Genomic DNA, 23,952 nt, shown 5'->3' with positions numbered 1-23,952 from the left:
AAAGAAAGAAATGAGCCTGAGAGAGAGAGAGAGAGAGAAAGAAAGAAAGAAAAAAAGAAAGAAATGAGCCTGAGAGAAAGAAAAAAGAAAAAGAAAAGAGAAAAAAAGAAAGAAATGAGCCTGAGAGAGAGAGAGAGAGAGAGAGAGAGAGAGAGAGAGAAAGAAAGAAAGATAAATTCCCATTGATGTAGTTTAGTAACATTTAGTATCTTTTAGAGCAGTGTTTTGTTTCCAAAGACTGAATGTGGTGATAGATTTATAGTTACAAAGATGGAGTTGAATTGGTATTTTTTTGATCGTCATTTTTATCGTCATCAGGATAAATGCCAGAAATTATCGTGATACATTTTTTAGTCCATACCGGCCGTCCCTGGTCTAGATTGTACAAACGTTATGAACCAATCCGATAAAATCTCTGAGTTGGTTAAAGTACGTCCTGGAAATGACCAGAATTCATGAAAAAGTACATTTTCTGTTGGAAAGGTTATTTACTTTCGGCCGTGACAGAAGCGTGCCGCGGCGTCGGCGTCCCACCTTCGTTTTTGTCGATCTTGTTGATCATGCGGCGCAGCGGCTCGATGTACTTGGACAGCTGCTTGAGCTTCTCCATGTACTGCTGGTCCTCCAGGGACGAGGCCCCGGCGGGACTCATCACCGAGCCGGGGTTTCCTGGGGGAGACAGGAAGTTTCAGTTTAGTTTTTTTTTTAACTTTATTTAAAAGAATTATCACAAAACAGTATACAAGAACAGTATACAAATAAAATACAGAACATGTGCCAGGGGTGATGTTTGTTATTCAAGAAGATGAAACATATAACAAGTCTACGGTTTTAATAGCCTTTTCATTTATTGATATTAGGATTAAATTCAAGTTCCATTTCTTTCTGGAAAACAAAAAAACAAGGGGTTTTCTTTGAAAATTTACTCTTATGAATATGAAATTTGGGAAGAAATAAAAACAGATTTATCAAAAAGTAACATTTTCCCTCTTTCTTAGGGAAACAATGGAAACCAAAAACAACATTTTCCCAATGTAAATTAAAATCTATAGCAAAAGAGTCAATAATACATTTGCTAATATCCGCCCATAGTTTTTTCGAATGAGAGCAAAGCCAGAATAAATGAACAACTGTTTCTGGGTGACAGGAAGTTTTAGTTTAGTTTAGTTTATTTTCGGTCATGAAAACAAAAAAAAAATAAAAAAAACAAGAATAAAAATGACAACAAGAAACGAATACACTGTTCAAAGAAAACATTACAAAAGGTTTCCAGTATACAAATAAACAAATAACATCTAGACCGAAAAAGGGGTAGCTGAAGCAAAGCTTATTATTTGCCTACCCTCAAAAGATTAATTAAATTAATGAAATAAAAGCAAAAAGTAAGAGAAAGACTGCCAGTAAAACAAATTGCCTCTGTGGGGATAACAAACATTCCTCCAAAAATTAAAAGGATTTTTTAAATAAAAGGTGCATCTACATGTTACCAAGTGGGACAGACAGGAAGTGAGGCGGGGCAGAGCCGAGGGACAGACAGGAAGTGAGGCGGGGCAGAGCCGAGGGACAGACAGGAAGTGAGGCGGGGCAGAGCCGAGGGGACAGACAGGAAATGAAGTGGGACAGACAGGAAGTGAGGCGGGGCAGAGCCGAGGGGACAGACAGGAAGTGAGGCGGGGCAGAGCCGAGGGGACAGACAGGAAATGAAGTGGGACAGACAGGAAGTGAGGCGGGGCAGAGCCGAGGGGACAGACAGGAAGTGAGGCGGTAGCAGAGCCGAGGGGACAGACAGGAAGTGAGGCGGGGCAGAGCCGAGGGGACAGACAGGAAGTGAGGCGGGGCAGAGCCGAGGGACAGACAGGAAGTGAGGCGGGGCAGAGCCGAGGGACAGACAGGAAGTGAGGCGGGGCAGAGCCGAGGGGACAGACAGGAAATGAAGTGGGACAGACAGGAAGTGAGGCGGGGCAGAGCCGAGGGGACAGACAGGAAGTGAGGCGGGGCAGAGCCGAGGGACAGACAGGAAGTGAGGCGGTAGCAGAGCCGAGGGACAGACAGGAAGTGAGGCGGTAGCAGAGCCGAGGGGACAGACAGGAAGTGAGGCGGGGCAGAGCCGAGGGGACAGACAGGAAGTGAGGCGGGGCAGAGCCGAGGGACAGACAGGAAGTGAGGCGGGGCAGAGCCGAGGGACAGACAGGAAGTGAGGCGGGGCAGAGCCGAGGGACAGACAGGAAGTGAGGCGGGGCAGAGCCGAGGGGACAGACAGGAAGTGAGGCGGGGCAGAGCCGAGGGACAGACAGGAAGTGAGGCGGGGCAGAGCCGAGGGACAGACAGGAAGTGAGGCGGGGCAGAGCCGAGGGACAGACAGGAAGTGAGGCGGGGCAGAGCCGAGGGACAGACAGGAAGTGAGGCGGGGCAGAGCCGAGGGACAGACAGGAAGTGAGGCGGGGCAGAGCCGAGGGACAGACAGGAAGTGAGGCGGGGCAGAGCCGAGGGACAGACAGGAAGTGAGGCGGGGCAGAGCCGAGGGGACAGACAGGAAGTGAGGCGGGGCAGAGCCGAGGGACAGACAGGAAGTGAGGCGGGGCAGAGCCGAGGGACAGACAGGAAGTGAGGCGGAGGCTCGTACCTGGAGTGTTGAGCGGCCCCGGGGACGGGACCCCGTAGTTCTGGGGGGTTCTGGAGGTGGCTGGACTCGGGGACGGCTGGGGGGACGGGCTGGGCTGGAACCCCCCCGGGGACGGAGTGGGACCTGAGCTGCAACGGGACACAGAGCATTTAGCAGCTAGCAGTGCTGGGCGGTATGACCAAAAATGTATCTCACGGTATTTTTTTAAATTATATCGGTTTCACGGTATATCATGGTATTTTTTTTTTCATGCACAACTGGGTGTTAACCACATTTTCTAATGATTTGGAAAGGAATTGCTGCAGTAAATTGGCTTAGAATGGCCTATTTTACTGTCATGAGGAGCAAGCATAAATCAAATACATTTGATTTAGGCTTTTCAAAGAAAAAAATCTTTTACAAAATTACAAGGTAGAAAATATTTATTGAACATAAAAAACTGAACATGTTTTAATTTCCAGCATTATGTTGTTTTGGTTCCACCTCCTGGTGAATGTTGGTAAAATTCTTATGTGGTTAGTTTTTGGTTGGCCAACGATTTATGTTTGTGGTGCAACCGTTACAGGAGCGGCCAGTCTATTTCCTTATTTTACAACGCCGTTATTAATTGTTCGGTTTTTTCCCCACTTATTCCACCGAACACCGAAAGTGTTTTTTTACCATTTTCGGCCGAACAATTCCGGTTACTGAACAATCGGTGCATCACTACTGCTAACAGTCCCCTCACAAACAGTGTCCAGCGGCGCTAGCGTAGCGGCGCTAGCGTAGCGGCGCTAGCGTAGCGCTACGTTCCCAACGTTGTGTAGCTACTGTACATACTCACCGGTATTACGGTATATGAAAAATTCATATCATAAGAAAAATAAACACCGGTATTCGGTATGAACCGGTATGAACCGGTATACCGCCCAGCACTAGCAGCTAGCAGGTGGAGGGGGGGTGGGTCGGACTCCTGGGGGGGGACTCACCTGGCTGAGTTGGGCTGGGACGTGGGGGGTTGGGGGGACGGCTGGGGGGGCGGAGGCATCTGGGGCGTGGGCACCTGCACAGGTGAGGGCGATGACATCATGGCGTGTTGCTGCACCTGCTGGGAGAACGAGAGGAATCTGTTTCCTGGTTCATGAGACTGAGACGATCGTCTACCGTCTCTAAAATAAACCCGAAAAAACCTGAAAAACCCGAAAATAAACTCGAAACACACCCGAAAATAAACCCGAAAAAAACCCGAAACACCCGAAAATAAACTCGAAAAAACCCAGAAAAAACCCGAAAATAAACCCGGAAATAAACCCGAAAAAACCCGAAACACCTGAAAATAAACCCGAAAATAAACCCGAAACACACCCAAAACACACACGAAAATAAACCCGAAAAAACCCGAAACACCCGAAAATAAACCCAAAAAAACCTGAAACAAAACCCGAAACACACCCGAAAAAAAAAAAACGGAAAAATCCCCCAAAAAAACGGAAAAAAACTGAAAATAAACCCGAAACAAAACCCGAAAAAACCTGAAAATAAACCCTAAACACACCCGAAAATAAACCCGAAAAACCCGATAACAAAACCCGAAAAAACCCGAAAATAAACCCTAAACACACCCGAAAATAAACCCGAAAAACCCGATAACAAAACCCCAAAAAAAACCTGAAAAAACCTGAAACACACCCGAAAATAAACCCGAAAAAAAAGAAACACACCCAAAATAGTCGGCTGCATATATGAAAAAAAACCATCATACCCCAAAGAAATTCTAACAAAAGGTTTTTCAGTGGATTATTGTAGTACTAGGTGTACTTAATGACATCCTAAAAGTCTACCAAAATCTGACCACCAGAAAGGTGTATTTTTCAAGATGGCGACCAAGGTGGCCAAGAAATCCCAGGTGAATAGGGTAAAATTTTTAACAAACAGATATCATCATGAAACTTCCCCACTTAATTACTTACATGAAGACAAAAAAAAATTGCATTGGAAGTTTTTTGAAATTGTATGTGTAACTATACAAATTAGGCGTATCTCATTGAATATGCGCCAATTCGCATAAAGGAACATATATCTTAACATTGGATAAAGCTAGGTTAAAAATTATTGTTTGACCTTATTCACCTATCAGATACAAATTTACACAGGAGATTTTGGAAAACTCTTATCACTCTGCAGGCGGAGCGGAGCAGAGTGCCTGTGGAGACTCACGCCCTGTTTAACCAAGGAGACATTAGCTATTGCCTCCGCGCGCGGTGCTAACGCTCTGCTTCGGCGTCCGCTGGGTTTACGCTGTTAGAGGTAAAAACTCATTTTGAGAAAATGGCCAATAAAGATAACGATTGTGAATTCTTATATTAGTAATATACACAAATATACAGACGCAAGTATATATGTAACGATTCACTCGGGTCATGATTCGATTCGATTCACGATTTTTAGCCCACGATTACGATTTTTCATGATTCTTTAAACAAAATTATTAAATTAAAAGAATCCACTGTACTGTATGTTCTCACCTCCTCACTGTTACAGCAATACTGATCGTCGCTGTGTTGCAGTGTTATCAATGCATCAGGTGATGCAGATGTTGACATAGTCAAAACTGCAGTCAAAGCATCAGAACATCAGACCACAACCTTGATAGGAGAGGATACACACTTGCTTATTCTTCTGCTCTACTATGCTGAGACAAACAATAGAGACCTCTATTTTCGTTCAGATAAGTCCAAAGCTAGTAAAGTGTACAACATCAGAGAGATGAAACAAGTCCTGGGTAGTGAGTTGTGTTCCCAGTTGCTCTTTATTCATGCTTTCACAGGATGTGATACAACTTCCCGCATCTTTAGTGTCGGGAAACAGTCAGCATTCCAGAAACTTGTGAAACGTGAATCAACCATCCAGTCCTGTGCAAATGTGTTTCTGCTCCCAAATCAGGCAAGGAATGTCATCGAGGACCATGGGAGCAAGGCAATGGCAAGAGTACTGATTCACTTGCTTCTTTGCGCTACAACCTTTTTAGCAAGAAAATTGTTTCTCCTAAGTCATTTGTTACTCCAGAACGTCTCCCTCCAACAGAGTCCTCGACTAAATACCATTGTCAAAGAGTTTATTTCCAGATCATGGTGTGGATGGAAAAGGAGAGTGACATGAACCCAGTGGATTGGGGGTGGAAACTGGAGGGCAATATCTTCCTGCCAGTTATGACCAATAAGACTGCTGCCCCAGAAAGCCTCCTGCAGATGGTCCACTGTAACTGCAAAACCGCCTGCCGAACACAACGGTGCAGTTGCAGAGCATATGGACTACCATGCATGCCTGCTTGTGGACCATGTCAAGTTGAAAACTGTGAGAATCTACAGAATCAACCTTTATGGGAGGAGGAGTGTGACGACGAACTGTGAAAGGAAAAAACTTTAAAAAAATAAAAAAACATACAAGATAAACAAGAAACAACTGCAGCGAACTTGAAAACATAAAAACAATGAGAAAAAAAAGATAAAAATACAAAAAAAAATATGAAAAAAAACATAAAAATAATTAAAAAAAAAAAAAGAAAAAACAACTATAGGGGTTAGCGGTACTGAGCCTTCACGTGGCGGCCCTGTTTTAACTAATTTCACAGTACCACACTGTAGTAGTCAATGGATTTAGACTACAGGTATAAAGAAAGCTCCTGAATACAGGATTAGAAATAGAAGTGAAACTGGAAATCGTACATTTAATATAGATATGTTCATAACCGATTTCATAACCGTTTTATTAAATTTTAAATGTGCATGGCTAATAATGTCACTATAATTTAAATATTCTAATTAGATGCTTTTATCAAAAAACATGGGGTTTGGCACCAAAAATGCTTGCCTCTGTTAAAGAATAAGGAGCAATGGTTATTTTATACGAATTGGCGCATATTCAATGAGATACGCCTAATTTGCATAGTTACACATACAATTTCAAAAAACTTCCAATGCAATTTTTTTTTTGTCTTCATGTAAGTAATTAACTGGGGAAGTTTCATGATGATATCTGTTTGTTAAAAATTTTACCCTATTCACCTGGGATTTCTTGGCCACCTTGGTCGTCATCTTGAAAAATACACCTTTCTGGTGGTCAGATTTTGGTAGACTTTTAGGATGTCATTAAGTACACCTAGTACTACAATAATCCACTGAAAAACCTTTTGTTAGAATTTGTTTGGGGTCAAGTCATAAATGCAGCCGACTAAAAATAAACCAGAGACAATCGTCTTATAGACGGTAGACGATCGTCTACCGTCTATAAGACGATCATCCACCTACTTCAGGAGACAATCTTGTCAACCCTGTTCTAGCCGGTGTTAGCTACCTGCTGCGTCATGGCCGGTGTTAGCTACCTGCTACCATGGCCGGTGTTAGCTACCTGCTACCATGGCCGGTGTTAGCTACCTGCTACCATGGCCGGTGTTAGCTACCTGCTACCATGGCCGGTGTTAGCTACCTGCTACCATGGCCGGTGTTAGCTACCTGCTACCATGGCCGGTGTTAGCTACCTGCTACCATGGCCGGTGTTAGCTACCTGCTACCATGGCCGGTGTTAGCTACCTGCTGCGTCATGGCCGGTGTTAGCTACCTGCTGCGTCATGGCCGGTGCTCCGACCGCGGCGGCGTTGGCGGCGGCGTTGGCGTGAGGGATGGCGGTGCTGACGGGGGGGCGGGGCATCCGGGCCAGGTTCTGCATGTTGGGACGGACCATCTGCAGAGGGAGAGACGCAGCAGAGACGATGAGCGGGAGGAGACGGGGGACCGGAGTGACCGGAGAGGGAAGCGGCGGCGGTCTCACCTGTCCAGGTACAGAGGGGGCTGCCTGCGCAGCGGCGGCGGCGGCGTTGAGCTGTGCCTGCTGCGCCGCCTGCTGCTGCTGCTGCTGCAGCTGCGACGCACGGGCCTGCTAACACACACACAGAGGGAGGGATTATGGGCCAGTTGATGACGAAGGATTTCACCGTCTTCTCCACGCACTCCAGCCGCGATACCATGTTTCGTTGATGTGTTATGTTATGATATTTTCTTAAATGTGAAGACAGTGTGAGGTTAATCAACGTTTTTGAATTAGTTTTGCGCTTATGAAACCATTAGAATCAGAATCAAGTCAAGTCAGAGAGCTGACTGTGTTTCAGACATGCTTATCACATGTTACCAGTTACAACAGCCACTCCCTAAACTACTCAGGGGTTTGGGCTGGTCCACAACTGTCTCATGGTCAGTTGGATATTCTGTTGGAAAACCCTCAACAGAAAGGATGTCTGTTTGTTCTGCATAACATAGATTAGTTGTTCTTCAACTGAAATGTCCTGTTTATCTGATTGTTTCCTCCCATTGTCCATCCACTGTCCACCATTGGTTGTCTTAAAATGGCCATGTTCCTGTCAGTTTCTCAATAAATAGCTGATGCGAAGGAGGAGCCAGCAAGCATTTCGTCGAGAGCCAGAGAGCCATGTTGCTCTGCAGGGCTCAGACTTTGCATCCCTTCTGCGCAAAAGGCCTGAAAAATCATTTATAACAGTCTCTGTGTCTTTCCTAAGTTATTGATTCATGTATGTTGCTTAGGAACCTAACATTTGGTGCCGAAACCCGGGATCTCAATCTGTGACCTTGGAACGGCGTAGGTTCAACAGGCCATCTAAGACAGGGCCCAGATTTGGTCCTGCGCTGTTCCAGGGAGTCCAGTGACGAGATCTCCGAGCCAGGGAAGACACCTGAGACTGGTAAGACCTCCTCTTACTTAAATACGTGGGGTATTGAAGTATTTTTGTGTAAAATACGAGTGAAATTCTGTGTATACTAACCAGGGGTTAGTGAAAAAAGTGTGGCCGAGGTCTGGGACCATTTTTTAAGTCAGAGGACTTTTAAAAAGACACTATTGCCTGGGGCTAGTGCAAAAGCCAACACTCACTCGGTCTAAGGACCGGCTTTAAGGTCAGGATTTTAAAGTACAGAATAACGAGAGGAGGGTTTCCAGTGTTTCCCCTACCATTATACAGGCCTGGCGGGGCCGCCAGGCCAACGAGACCCCCCGCCAGGCCAAAAAAAAAAAAAATCAATGATCATTTACGTTAGGAGCCTCTGGGCAGCGCTGTTCTGCAACGGGAGTCAACCTGCTATTTGCCTAGTAACGCTGCTGAGAGCGCAGGCATATTATTATATATTATGGGATGTATGGAGTTTGTAGCTAGCCAAAAAAAAAAAAGAAAAAATATCGCGGGCGACAGACAACATGATATAAAGAAATGTTTCTGCAGGTCCGTGTGTTTGTGTTTGCATGAGACGCTGCAGGGAATGATGAAGGAAAACACGCACCATGCGTCCGCGGGGTCCTAGCGCCAGCCATGTATGAGCGTCTAGGCTGATTTATGGTTCTGCGGTACACCAACGGCGTAGGGAAAAAAAATCTTCTACAATGTTTAAATTATTTATAACTGATATAATATCAATCGTGAATAGGGATGTTTTGTCACATATGCCGTCAGCACAAGCAGCCGTTAAAAGAGGACCATCCCAGAGGGTTTTCATAGAGATCCCTCTGAAATATATAGAAAAGATGTGCTCAATGCTCATAAGGGGTCAGACCTTTCTGGCCCATGACACTTTGGTTAAAGGTTAGATTAAATCTTATTATTTCATTGAAGTGATATCATTCAGCAATATAGGCCTACAATTTTTAATGTAAAACTTTGTTATATTGCTACATGTCCAATATGCCGTCCCACACGCCTCGTCTGTTTAGGGTTTTTTCGGTGGGTACCACCGGGCCTGAAAAAAATTCTAGGGGAAACACTGGTTTCTATTGGAATGATTTTTAATGGGTTTTGTTTCATGTTTGTCTAATGTTTGTTTTGTCTGATGTTTATGACAGGAAACTGTCTGTTCAATGTGGGGTTTCCAAAATTGAGAGGAAAACAATTAAATTGATCACTAAAAGATCAGGCTAAAACCAAACTGTAAAAAAGGAAACTTGTGTCCTGAGAGAAACTTAAGAAAGAAAAATTACTGGCTAAAAATAGCCGACGCGTGGTTAAGCTGAAACTTATGCTTAAATAATCTCTAAAAGATGCTTAGCTGATGTCCCTGAAAATTAGGTGAAGAAAAATGGAGACAAAATCTTGCGAAATAATATACGAAACTTACAAAGAAGTTAATCAACTAATTTAAGACTAGAAGAAAAAACAAGAAAATTGCAAACCTGTGATGAGAAACTGGATTTGGAGAGAAGTGGGGGCTGCTGCAGGCTGCAGCAGGGTGTGTCTATGTGTGTGTGTCTGTGTGTGTGAAAGGCTGAGCAGTGTGTGTGAAAGCATGCTCCAGCATTGGGTGCAGCGTTTTACGAGCGGCTGCAGGCTATGTATGCTGCAGGGAGAACTTTTTTGTTTGCTGGAAAAGGGGGGTTTCAGAGGTGAAGTGAGGTAAAGCTCTCCTCTTGAAAAAAAACATAGAAATGGAGAAATATAGTTTTTCTATCATTCTAAGCCATGAATGGAGGCATAGAATCATAGATTTTCAAATTGGGTTAATTCACCATTCAAATTGCAGATTACCTTTGTAATACTGTATTTGACTAGGATTGTATGGAAATGGCCTGAAAAATCATTTCTAACAGTCTCTGTGTCTTTCCTAAGTTATTAATTTATGTATGTTGCTTAGGAACCTAACAACAGTGCCAGTGTGGAGACTTTGTATTTACACAAAAAGATTATTTTTTGTTTAAAATATTGTGAAATACTTTCTAAATTATTTATGTTTTAAGTGTGTCTTGCCGGTGTTGATGTAAAGCACTTTGAATTACGTTGTGTTGAATTGTGCTATATAAATAAAGTTGCCTTGCAGCTCCGTCTCTCACCTGCAGGGCCTGGATCTTGAGCTGCTGCTGCTGCTGCTGGCTCAGGGAGTTGATGGGGACGTGCTGGGACGGCGTCATCTGCTGCACCAGGCCGGCCTGCTGCTGCTGCTGCTGCTGCTGGGAGTGCGGAGGCATCTGGCCCGGCTGGGGCTGAACCTGGTGCTGCTGCTGCTGCTGCTGCACCATGTGCTGGATGGACTGGGCCTGAGCTTGAGCTTGGGCTTGGGCCTGCGCTTGAGCCTGAGCCTGCGCCTGGGCGTGTTGCTGCTGCATCTGCTGCTGCAGCATCTGCTGCTGCTGCTGCTGCAGCTGCATCCTCGTCTGGTGCATCTGTACACGGAGAGGACAAACGGTCACAGTGGAGACGGAACGAAGCAAGAGATGAATAAGCAACTGAACCGATGTTCTTGGCTTAGGTCTGCTGGGTAACTCGGTCCAGGTCCGGGCCGTCTCCAAGACGATGTAACCGCCTAATGTCTCTAAGACATTTTGGGGAGCAAAGCCGTAAGCTGGATGCGATTCTCAAACAGAATCGCAGGCTGGCGGCGGTGTTTGAGCTTATTGGTAAGATGGATAAGACCTTGGAGAAGTTGGAAGCTCGGCTTGGCGGGAATTGATCACAAAAATGGAGTCGCCATTGATGAACCAGAGACTGAAGGCAGACGGAAAATTACTGAGTCTGTCTGTTCTTTCAATATAATTGTTGATTCTATAATCTGGCCTTGACAGGGCGGTTTTGGCCGATCGCTCCAGTCACAATCTCCCTGGTGGAATGTAAAAAAGGTGACTCTGCCCCCACTAACCCTCCCCTCTCCCAGGAAACCGGGGCGAGTCTAGTAGAGTAACGCTGAGTAGGTGCTAGTGGAAAAGCGCCATATGAAGGTCCGTCGTACCTGGTTCTGCTGCTGCTGGCTCTGCGCCTGCTGCTGCTGGTTCTGGTGCTGCAGCTGCTGGTTCTGGTGGTGCTGCAGCTGCTGCTGCTGCTGCTGGGCTCTCATCTGCTGGAACTGCTGCAGGGCTGCGTTCTGCTGCTGCTGCTGCTGCTGTTGCTGCTGCTGCTGCTGCTGGAACTGCTGGAACTGCAGGGACTGCTGCTGCTGCTGCTGCTGCTGCTGCACCATCTGCTGCATGGGCATCTGGCCCGGCCCCCCCACTGCGGAGCCAGGAACAACTGTGAGGGCGTGAGGAAGGCCTGAGAGGCCTGAGAGGGCCGCGAAGCTCAAACACACAACATGCCCAAGCTGAGACTGAAAAGACAGCCCCCCCCCAAACCACCGCCAACTCTAGGGACGCCCCGATACCGATACTGCTCTCATATACTCGTACTAGGGCTGTGCGATTAATCGATTTTAAATCTAAATCGGATTTATTAATCACAATCGATGTTAAAAAAAGGAAAATCGGAAAATTCCTTTTTTGCAGCTGCATTACAGACAGAGCTCGTCTAGTCTTTGTTTGGTCAAGAAAATTGTAAATGTCACTTTACTAAACTCAACTAGGGACAGGAGTTGCAAATTAGCAATAGCTAGAAACTCTATGTGCAGAACATCAGTTGCTGTCATTGTACTATGTTTAAACTGCATTGTCCCTATCAACTAAACCAATAAATAAAAATAAATAAGGAGGATTTACAGTATCTTTCAATTGCACTTCATTCCCAATAGGGAAATTTGTTTGCTATTTTTCTTTAAAAATAAAGATAAAATATTTGAAACAATTTATTCCATTGTCTTTTGTAGTTTTACCAAAACAATCGAAATCAAAAATCGGGTTTTCAGAGAAAAAAAAAAAAAAAAAATCAGGATTTTATTTTTGTCCAAAATCGCTCAGCCCTAACTCGTACTCGCAAAAACTCTCCGATACCACTTCATTTTTGTTGTATCGTATTTGCACGACCATTAGGCGTATATAAACGTCTTTTTTTTTTTTTTTTTTTTCAAAATGTGAGGCGCGCCCAATGGCGCAGTGCGCCGCATGTGTGTTGTCGGGGGCTCTCACCGCGGCTCCCTCGCGGGAGCATTTTGAGAAACACTGTGTGGCAGCCGACGCCTCCCCGGGGGGCGGGGAGGTGGGCCTGCCCGGCGGGGCGGGGAGCTCATTGGCAAGATGGATAAGACCTTGGAGAAGTTGGAAGCTCGGCTTGGCGGGAAGTGATCACAAATTCATCTGATTGGAGTCGCCATTGATGAACCAGAGACTGAAGGCAGACGGAAAATTACTGAGGCTGCCTGTTTTCAATATAATTGTTGATTCTATAATCTGACCTTGACAGGACGGTTTTTGGCCAAACGCTCTGGTCACAATCTCCCTGGTGGAATGTAAACAAGTGGCTCTGCCCCCACTAGCCCTCCCCTCTCAGGAACATCTGTGGACCTGTTTCAGAACCGACCGAGCCGTCTGATAACATCAAGGACATTGGCTGAGGAGCAGCTCTGGGCGGAGGTTCACAGACAGACAGACAGTCTCCGGGTTTCGAGCGCCAGACAGCGATCACTTGCGAGGTGGGCCTGCCGGCGGGGCGGGGAGGTGAGCCTGCCCGGCGGGCGGGGAGGTGGGCCTGCCCGGCGGCGGCTCCGTAGTTTACTGTTGTGCTCGGCTGCAAAAGCCGGCATCATTTCCGCGGTGTCGACGGCACGGAAAGTGACTCTGACAGCGAAGAAAGTGGAACAGTTGTCAGGACTCGGCCCGTCGGGCTTCATCCGCAGCCCGATCGCGCTGATCGGGCCAGAGAGCTGCACCCGGCTTGTGTCCGGCTCATGCTCGGTGATTTCTCCCCCATTGGTGATTTAAAAAATGTTAGTACTTTGTAGGGATGGGCGGTATGGACTAAAAAATGTATCACGATCATTTCTGGCATTTATCCCGATAACGATAAAAATGACGATAAAAAAATACCAATTCAACTCCACCTTTGTAACTATAAATCTATCTCACTCTCAGATCCACCATGTTTGTTACACAAAAACCTCATCAACGGGAATTCCTTCCTTCCTTCCTTCCTTCCTTCCTTCCTTCCTTCCTTCCTTCCTTCCTTCCTTCCTTCCTTCCTTCCTTCCTTCCTTCCTTCCTTCCTTCCTTCCTTCCTTCCTTCCTTCCTTCCTTCCTTCCTTCCTTCCTTCCTTCCTTCCTTCCTTCCTTCCTTCCTTCCTTCCTTCCTTCCTTCCCGTACGTTGTGCGTGGATTTAACTCAGAACCATAAATCAGTTTTACACAAAAACGTCATCAACGGGAATTTATCATTTTTACCGTGAGATACAAATTCTTATCGTGGGGAATTATTTTGACGGTTTATCGTGAACGGTAAAATATCACCCATTCCTAGTACTTTGTAATAAAGACTTAAATAAAGCACAATAGAACTCAGATTGGCTCCTGCTTTATTTTTAAATACGCACACTTGTATGTGTGTGTATGTGTGTGTGTGTTGTTGTAAGGCGGCGCGCCCTGTGTGTAGATGGCGCCTTTTCGGTCGGCGCGCCGTGTGGTCGCGTAAATACGGTAGTTATTTTTGTGGTAGAAGTATCGTATCGGTGAGTACACTAATTAAATTACTCTGTGTGGTAACGGGGTACCAGGGGCGTTCCTAGCCGACGCCACCGGAGGAAACACTCACTGGCTTGCGGGTTCCCGGCCACCCCGGCCATGGCATGCTGGCCTATCTGCATGGGCCCCATGGCCCCCATGGCCCCCACCGGGGCCCCCAGGCCCCCCACCGGGGCCCCGGCGGGGCGGGGCCCCATGCCGATGCCGCCCGGGCCCCCGCCGACCCCCGTCAGGTTAGTCAGGGCATTCATGGGATCTAGCAGAGGGGGGGAGAACAGAAACGTTACACAGCTCCGGCATGCAGAGACACCAGGACCCGGGACTAGAGATGCACCGATCCATCGGAAACCCATCGGTATCAAACCGATAACGGCCCTATCGGTTTGATCGGAGATCGGAAAATAGGGCTGCAACGATTCGTTGACATTGTCGACAAAAATCGATAATCGAAATTGTGGCCAGACGTGTTTTTCCAACGGAGTGAAGCGTCTCACTTCAGTACAATCTCTGACCAGAGTCGGCAGCACGAGTGCAGGAAATAAAAGTTTAGGAGCATTTTAATCTCAAAAAGATAATTTGCAAGGTTTACAAAGCCGACGTTGCTTCTCACGGGAGCACGTTGGTAATGCATTTGAAGAAAAAGCACGTCGGAGTGTTGAACGAAACGGACTCGCCTTGGAAAGATATTAAAGGGGACCTTTTATGAAAAACAGGTTTTTCTTGTTTTAACATACCGTATTTTCTGGACTATAAGCCGCATCCGCTCTATTTAAAAAAAAAACAATAAAAAAAAAGATATACAAGCCGCATCCGCTCTATTTAAAAAAAAAAAAAAAAAACAATAAAAAAAAAAGATATACAAGCCGCACCCGCTCTATTTAAAAAAAATAGAGATATTTCAGCCGCAGATATTTCTGTTGTTAGATTAGATATTTACTACATGTACAGAAGGATTTTGAACTGTAAATGATGTACATGTTTGTACCTAAATAGATCCTTTTAACACGGCAGAAACTTTGCTGATTAAAACGGGACAGAACCAAGAGAAAATAACCGCTATTTATTTATCTATTTATCCGTTTGAAATCTGCTTCTACTTCTATCTGCTAAAGAAGAAGTAGCATATTCTTCTTTGCATTTATTTTGTCTTAGTTTTGATTCTAATTCCGGTTAGCACTCCCCCTGGCGGTGGAAGAAAAATCCACAGAATAGAACCTTTGTATAAGCTGCACGGTTGAAAACCTATGAAAAAAGTAGCGGCTTATAGTCCAGAAAATACGGTATATAAAGTGGCATGTGACTTCTATGAGCCGTTCAAAATCTGCTCCCGTCTTTACGTAACGACAGGAGCAGATTTCCATAGGTCGGCCTCCGCTGCTGAAAACCCGCCCACAACTAACTCCGCCGGCTGGAGCTTCAGCCATTGTTTGAGCAGCGAGGGAGAGTTAAAATTAGGTTTTGCATCGACTTTTACCCTCATAAAAGGATCAGTTCCCACAGTACGGACCCGGCAACTGCACACGAGTCAGCGGTAAGTGACGTTATTTTTTTATGTTACCGTATTGGCCTGAATATAAGACGGTGTTTTTTTCATTGAAATCAGACTGAAAAAGTGGGGGTCGTCTTACATTCGGGGTCTAGACGTCATACCCATTCATAACGCTAGATGGAGCCAGATATCTTTAAAGCTAATACTGAACTAAACTCCCCAGGCCAAAGGAACCCCTGTCACGAAGAAGAAAAATAAAAAATAGTATAGGAAAGAAAAGAGAAGAAAATAAGAGAAGAGAAAACAGAAAGTGGAGAAACGTAGCGACAATCTGGATAAAAGTGGGTGGAAGAAGTTATGATGCAAACTTCAAGATAATGATTTCAAATAGTCAAAATAACAGGCTTGTTCTCTCGAATATATTGTTATAATCATTTGCTTCAGATGTACTGTCATTATTTTCTATATAAAAATGTAATTTGCTGTTCAAAGAGTCTTTCTTCAAACTTGAGTCTTGAAAAAGAGGGTTGTCTTATAATCAGGACAATACGGTATTTATATTTGTCTACAAGTATGATCTTTGCATGGGCTAAGTATTTAGCTTAGCTCCGGTCCGGGGCCCCGGTGGCTCTATTAGTACCATAATACATTTATTTCTGTTCATGGTTTCAGATCTTCCAAGCACCTGAAGCTTCAACGACTCCTTCAGAAGACGCACGGTCCTTCCTTGAGCCAGCAATAGTGCAGACATGTTATTTATATACAACTTATGTTTTATTTTTAACAATAAAGTTGCCATTTGTGAAAATTCAGTGTTGTGATTTCTTTACAGTTAACGTGATTCATTTGTCTTGTAACATAACTGTGGTGTAACTGTTTAGGATTAAATTAAATCTTCCTGTGTGAGTTAGTGTGAAGACGAGGTGACTAAAGGCTGATTTATGGTTCCAGTTTCACCAACGCAGAGCCTACGGCGTAGGGTACGCGTCGATTTAACGCAGAACCGTAAATCAGGCTTTAAGATCCGTTTACACCGTGCCATAACTGCATGCAAGCGTCCGACTATCACGTGGAATTTATTTGGTCGCCTAAGCTCCCTCGCATGGGACACGCTTTGTGTACGGAGCCGGATTTCTGATTTATGTGGAAAAAACAAGCTTTAGATTGTTTTTAAGACATTCAAGGCCTGTTTAAAATATACATGCCATAAATATAAATGCCATAATAGGTCCCCTTTAAGCCCATTTTCATTCCATTCGTTAACTTTGTTTATTTCATGTTATTTATTAGTGTTATTGGAGCCACTAACAGCTACTCTTGTTGCTAAAACCTCAATCATAATGGATGCTGCGTGAAACGAGAAAAAGCTTGTGTGATGACAATGATGGATTAGCATCTAACTTTCAGTCAGGTGACCTATGAACTGTCAATCATCCATCAAGTCCCACAATGATCGTGTTGACATTAAATCAGATAGATTTGTCTGGACATTTCTCTTGTGGAACGGGCTGTCTTTAGAAGGGGCGTGGTCTCCTCTAGAAGGGGCGTGACTTCTCTAGAAAGGGCGTGGTCTATCTAAAAGGGGCCTGTCCTCTCTAGAAGGGGCGTGGTCTCTCTAAAAGGGGCGTGGTCTATCTAAAAGGGGCGTGTCCTCTCTAGAAGGGGCGTGGCCGCCTGTAGAAAACATCTACACTGAAAATGGCGTCGCCGGTGTGGGAATTTTCCAATGTCCGAAAAGGACAACAAATTTGCAGTTTGCAAGGTTTGTCCAATAAAAATAAAAACAATAAAACAAAAAAAAAACAATAAAAATAAAACAATAAAAAAAAAATACATTTTTTTTAAATAATAAAAAAATTAAAAACAAATAAATATATAAAAATAAAAACAAATAAAAACAGTAACAAAAAAATAAAAAGATTGAAACAATAAAAATTAAAAAAATTATTAAAAAAAAAAATCATAAAAACAATAAAAACAACAATAAAAACTTTCCAGTCGAAAATACCCCCAGGAGGAATGTTATAAAAGAATTTCAACACGATGAAGCTGATAAGACATTTGAAAGTTTCTCACACGAAGGAGTATATTGAGTTTTCAAAGTTGGCTGCCGCTAAGGCAGAGAAAGAAAAGGAGAAACGCCGCTAACTCAGCTGAACGTAACAAAGACCTAGAAACGATTGCAAGAAACATAAAGGACTACATCGTCAGGTAATTGATTTGATCATCAGCTGCTTCATCGGGTTTAAACGCGTTGTTAGCAGCTTGGATCCCGGTTAGCGCTGCCGAGTCGTCATTTTTCACTGATAAATCTACGTTTCACTCACAAGAGTTTCCTCACACGTGTCGGATGCTACCGCTAAAGCTTTAGCAAACTTTCATAATTCATAATTGATTTTTATTTTAAGATTCAATTTAGGGCTGGGCGATTAAACGATCTCGATTTGTGATCGCGATCAAATTAAGTTCGATCACGGTGATCAGCTGTGGGTCTACTTTCTCGATCACGTGCAAAACATGCTGCAGCAAAGTGCACGACAACCAATCACAACCCGCTTTCCTGGCACCGCGCTGTCTGCATTAATTGATCATGCATGACATGCCGCGGCAAGTTGCATGACCATAGGCAGTAAAGTAGTCACATCTGCCTCCCCTGCACTGGTGGGAGCAAGCGTCACCAGAGAGAATAAAACTACAAGACAACAACCGCAGGCTAGCGTTAGCTTAGCTTCGAGCCGACCGGGACTCACGGTTATTTACTTATTTATTCCGCCGGACAACTTCTTCCGAGCGTACAGGAGGAGGGTGTGATGGATTCACAAAATGCCCTTCGTGATGGATGTATTGTGTATTCGAACCGCACTCATTAAAGTTGTGATTCGCTCTGCTTGTACCACAAATTACTCATCACCGCCGACTTCAGAAACTCCGCGGCCCCGACATGGGTGTGTGTGTGTGTGTGTGTGTGTGTGTGTGTGTGTGTGTGCGTGCGTGCGTGTGTGTGTGCGCGCTCAGCGGAGTGATTGTGTCGGAACGCGGAGGCAACAAGCAGAGCTCAGCATGATGACGCCGTAGGCTCTGCGTTGGTGTAACGCGGGACCATAAATCAGCCTTAAGTCCCTTTAGGCTAATACTGTGAGAAATAACCTCTCATAATAGCGGTACTACAGTTAATAAATGTAATAAAACTGCCGTTTCTGCTGGCTACTGAGTCCCGTAAGTGGCGAGTGAGTTTTAACTCCTTAATTACTAACCAGCGTCAGAGTCACGCACAGTACACAATCTGTGATGTTAGAGAGCCACCTGTTGGTCAATTTAAGCAACAGCATCGCCAGCTGCTTGACAGTGGCTCAACTCATATTAGTTTACTGTTTTTGTTTTTAATAATGTCATTGCAATTTTATCTAAGCAATTGTGAAAAAAATGGCAAAATAAATGAAAAACTGTGAACAACCGCATTCCGTAGGCTATTCAGTACTCAGTATTCAGCCAAGTCTTTACATTTTATTCCGCTTCAGTTTCGGCCTCAAATTTTAATTTCGGTGCATCCCTAGTTTTTTCGGTGGTACCACTGGTAGCATTCTGGATTCTTGTTAAAACATGCTATTTGCTTTATTTGTTAATAAAAAAACAACTAATCTCTGGTTTCTTTCTATTTTATTCCAGAAGGGAGGGGGGATCTTCTGATTTAAAAAAATCGTGATTAAAAATCGAGATCATTCAATATGGGAAAAAAAATCGTGATCACTTTTTTTGCCATATCGCCCAGCCCTAATTCAATTCCTCTTTCCACAGGAAAACTAAGGTTTATAGTTTACAACTTGTATCAACTTTTAGAGAGTGACATGTCTGCTGTTTCTGTGTTGTTGCACATGTATAATTATTACCACAGGAAGCTGAAGTTAATAGCTACACTCACTCTTTGTAACTGAGTCTAGGTCGTTTCTAATATGTGATCGGCAATATTGGGATCAGATACTGATTTTGGAGATCGGTGATCGGCCCATCTCTAGTCCAGCACAGACCCGGGTCCAGCACAGACCCGTTACGGCCCAGACGAACCCCGGCAGGAGCAGATTTACTCACCTGGACCCCCGAGAGCCTTCTTGTCTGCAGGAGACACAGGAGACGACAATCAGATACACGAACACAATCATCCTGGAAAACACTCAGCTTCCTGCTTCCTTCTCGTTAAAGTCCCGTCTCCTCCGTTCAGTCCCCCCTAAATAATAATATAATAATAATAAATAGATACATCTATAAAGAAATACACACTCACGGATGTCTCTGAAGTGAATGATGAGCCGAGCCACCAGGGACAGGTACTCCTCCTGGAACAAGAACACCTCGTTAGTGAGCTCAGGTTAAACTCATGAAGACCCCGTCCACACGTAGTCGGGTATTTTTAAAACCGAATATTTCCCCCCCTCCGTTTATAAAATTATTTGTATCCACATTACATCGTTTTTTAAAAAAACCCTTCCACACATAACCGAAGATCTGTTTTCGACCACATTCATAAGCATTTTAACCTGTAGATCATCTGCGGCTCCCCGGCAGGCGCGTCTCTCGGTAACGAGCCCGAGTCCCCCCATGTCCCGCCACGGAGCTGCCGCGTTATCGATGCAGCCCTACGGCGTACCCTACGGCGTACCCTACGGCGTACCCTACGGCGCACCCTACGGCGTACCCTACGGCGCACCCTACGGCGTACCCTACGGCGTACCCTACGGCGTACCCTACGGCGTACCCTACGGCGCACCCTACGGCGTACCCTACGGCGTACCCTACGGCGTACCCTACGGCGTACCCTACGGCGTACCCTACGGCGCACCCTACGGCGTACCCTACGGCGTACCCTACGGCGTACCCTACGGCGTAGGGCTGCGCGTCGCCGCGTACCCTACGGCGTAGGGCTGTGCGTCGCCGCATACCCTACGCCGTAGTGTACGGTGTAGCCTACGCCGTAGGGTGCGCGTCGCCGTGTACCCTACGCCGTAGGGTGCGCGTCGGCGTGTACCCTACGCCGTAGGCTCTGCGTCGGTGTAACGCAGTAAACGGTGTCAAGAGCAGAGACCATTTATTTAATAAATAGCTTGGAGAACAGATGGTGGATCATCTGTAGTTCTGGGTCGCACGTTAGACGTCAGACTCAGAGCAGATTTGTTGTTGTTTTTGAGCATAATGTGACGTTCGAAAACGCAAAACTCCGGTTGTCTCCGTCTACACCAGGTCTACACGCATCTACATAAACGGAGTTTTCAAAAATCTTCACTTTGCCCGGAGTTTTTTTAAACATTCGTTTATTTGCGTTTTCATGTGGATGACAGGTCCAAACGTAGGAAAATATCTTGGGTTTAGCATTGGCAGTAACGGTAATGCGCTATCTTCTGTATAGAGGATCTTTGGCGCCGGTACTCACCCGGGTCTTGGCCTTGATGTAGACGTGGTTCTCCATGTCTGTGCTGGACTTGGGCGTGGTGTTCATGGTTCCTGCTTTCCTCATGGCCTCCTCTCTAGAGAACAGCAGGAAAGAGAACAACTCAGACAAACAGGAAACAGAACAACTCAGACAGACAGAAACATCTTTCATTCAGCTCCGTCTCAGCGTGAGTTTTATCAGTTCTGAACCAGAAACATGAGCCTTCAAAGTTCCTTCGAAAGGCTGGAAACTACGGAAGACAATCAGGGCCAGGCAGGAGAAAAAAATATTTAAGATTTTTTTTATTGTGCACTTCGAGAAAAAAGTGGAAATGTCGAGATTAATGTTGAAGTACAATTTCAAGAATAACGTCGAAATTTCGCCTTTTTTCTCAACATTTCAACTTTATTCACGAAATTGTGACTTTTTTCTCGAAGTGCACATTGAAAAGAAAATCTTCCTAAAATACTATTTTTATTTTTCTAAGATAAGCAAACTAATCCAGGTACATTCCACCACATAAAGAAAAAACCAACACCAAAACACATATTTCAGTTTCATGTTGGAAAAGGACTGGGAGGAAATATAAACTTATTTAATCCCACCCCCTTTCCACAACTAATGTCTATACACTAATTTGTATAAATATATATCATTTTTACAAAAATAACCTGTTTAATACCAGATGTAAGCTCTATCATAAATATAATATAACTATGATATAAATATAATACGTATATCTAAGTATATAAACATCTTTAAACAGTCTTCACTTTTATACCTCAAATAAACCATTTATTTATATTTCTTCTTACATTTATTTATGTTTGTACATTCTTTTAACTCTAAATTCAAACCATTCCACAGTTTAATTCCACAAACTGATACACAAAAACTTATTTTTGTTGTAGGTAAAAATAAAGATATATGATAAAAGAAAGATTTGAAGTTTAGGTTAAATTCTAACCCCCTTCCCTCCCAATTAATCATTTCTGAATGTTACCCGGTAAAATGATGTTTTTCTTTAAACATTACTTGTTCAGATTGAAATGCCACTAAATCCATGAGTTTTATTACTTTAGACTGTAAGAATAGTGAGTTAGTGTGATCTCCATATCCAGCATTATCAATGGATCGTATCTGTTAATTAATAAACCCTAATAAACCCTTAATAAAGGGTTAATAAACACTTGTTGTTGCTCACATTTAACAAACTATTGTGGAAAGATTTATTAAGTGAAGCTCCGTTAATTATGTCGTGTTTTTACATTATTAATACAACTATAATCATTATTATAATAATAATAATACAGGGTTCCTACACATTTTACAAGGACAAATTCAAGCACTTTCAAAATCTCCAAGCACCTTATCGCTGATGTAAAATATGTACATGAATATATATACTATATCATATATACTCATTACTTTTTTCCGCTTTTTATCACAATTATGTACATTGTATAAATATAAATACAGCTACAGGTGAAGGTCGGAAAATTAGAATATGGCGTAAAAGTTAATTTATTTCAATAATTCAACTTAAAGGTGAAACTAATACATTACATAGTCTCATTATATGCAAAACAAGATGTGTTAAACCTTTATTTGTTATAATTTTGATGATTGAATTGTTTATTGATTTCATAATAAGAGAGATTTTTTATTTGGGGTTTTCATAAACTGTGAGCCATAATATTTATAACAAATAAAGGCTTGAAATCTCTCACTTTGAATGTAGTGGGAAATAATATATTTGTTTCACCTTTAGTTGAATTTACTACGAATTAAAAATATTAAAAATAAACGTGTTTTAAACAGGTTTTCTGCTGTAAATAATAAAAATCAACGGGTTTTAAACAGGTTTTCTGCTGTAAATAATAAAAATAAACAGGTTTTCTGCTGTTTTCTGCAGTAAATAACAACAATAAACGGGCGTAAAACCGTTTTTTTTGCAGTTTCCTGCTGTAAATAATAAAAATAAACTGGTTTAAAACAGTTTTCTGCTGTAAATAATAAAAATAAACAGGGTTTTCTGCTGTTTTCTGCAGTAAATAATAACAATAAACAGGGTTTAAAAGAGTTTTTTGCTGTTTTCTGCTGTAAATAATAACAATAAACGGGTTTTAAACAGTCTTCTGCTGTAAATAATAAAAATAAACAGGTTTTCTGCTGTTTTCTGCAGTAAATAATAAAAATAAACAGGTTTTAAACAGTTTTTTTTTTGCTGTTTTCTGCTGTAAATAATAAAAATAAACGGGTTTTAAACAGTTTTCTGCTGTAAATAATAACAATAAACAGGTTTTAAACCGTTTTCTGCTGTAAATAATAAAAATAAACGGGTTTTAAACAGTTTTTTTTGCTGTTTTCTGCTGTACATAATAAAAATAAACCGGTTTTAAACAGTTTTTTTGCTGTTTTCTGCTGTAAATAATAACAATACACGGGTTTTAAACAGTTTTCTGCTGTAAATAATAAAAATAAACAGGTTTATTGACGTCCAGAGCCTTTAAAAGGTTTAAATCCCGGTTAAAAGTCTCGTTTCCACCACGTGACCCGGCAGGCTAGGCTAGGCTAGGCTAGGCTAGGCTAACCCCATCCGCCTATAAAAGCCACGTTTTTTCTCGTTTTTTCTCACATCTGAGCCACGACTTTCTGTCGGAACTGCGGGCTCCTCCAGTCGCTGTCGGAGCCGGGAACCTCCATGGCATCCTGGGCTGATTTATATCTGTTATTAACTTTAGAGAAGCTGCTGGAGCTGAGAATGATCCGGAAAACACGGAGATTCTGCAGGTTCCGGTCGGAGCTGAAACCGCTGCTGCCGCTGCTGCCCCCTGGAGGCCGAGCAGAGGAACTGCAGCGCTGCTGCAAAATAATACATAGTTAAAATAAATAAATAAATATATATAAAAAAAAAAATAATAGAATAAATATAAATAATAATAATAATAATATATATATATATATATATATATATATATAATATAATATATATATATAATAATATAAAAATAA

At 43.3% G+C, this 23,952-nt stretch overlaps 1 protein-coding gene across 10 annotated transcripts in view; it reads right to left on the bottom strand.

Annotated features, from left to right (window-relative positions):
* Positions 1–23,741, bottom strand: part of med15 (mediator complex subunit 15) — a 31,515-nt gene extending 7,774 nt beyond the window's left edge. For 2 of the 10 annotated variants that reach the window (XM_061711294.1, XM_061711295.1), the window contains exons 1-12: positions 23,576–23,741; positions 20,938–21,031; positions 19,795–19,846; positions 19,602–19,625; positions 14,097–14,282; positions 11,377–11,654; positions 10,484–10,813; positions 7,430–7,537; positions 7,220–7,342; positions 3,592–3,710; positions 2,624–2,751; positions 493–669 (exon numbers count right to left, since the gene is read on the bottom strand). In XM_061711294.1, the coding sequence (XP_061567278.1) occupies positions 493–669; positions 2,624–2,751; positions 3,592–3,710; positions 7,220–7,342; positions 7,430–7,537; positions 10,484–10,813; positions 11,377–11,654; positions 14,097–14,282; positions 19,602–19,625; positions 19,795–19,846; positions 20,938–21,031; positions 23,576–23,643 (1,687 nt within the window). In that variant the 5' untranslated portion in view covers positions 23,644–23,741. The remainder of the gene's footprint in view (positions 1–492; positions 670–2,623; positions 2,752–3,591; positions 3,711–7,219; positions 7,343–7,429; positions 7,538–10,483; positions 10,814–11,376; positions 11,655–14,096; positions 14,283–19,601; positions 19,626–19,794; positions 19,847–20,937; positions 21,032–23,575) is intronic. The other 8 variants (XM_061711299.1, XM_061711297.1, XM_061711301.1 and 5 more) reach the window with 8 other exon arrangements.
* Between the last annotated feature and the right edge of the window lie 211 nt (positions 23,742–23,952).

This window comes from Cololabis saira, chromosome 21 (assembly GCF_033807715.1).
Source record: "Cololabis saira isolate AMF1-May2022 chromosome 21, fColSai1.1, whole genome shotgun sequence".
Classification (NCBI taxonomy): domain Eukaryota; kingdom Metazoa; phylum Chordata; class Actinopteri; order Beloniformes; family Belonidae; genus Cololabis; species Cololabis saira.
This window is presented reverse-complemented; position numbering and strand designations above follow the sequence as displayed.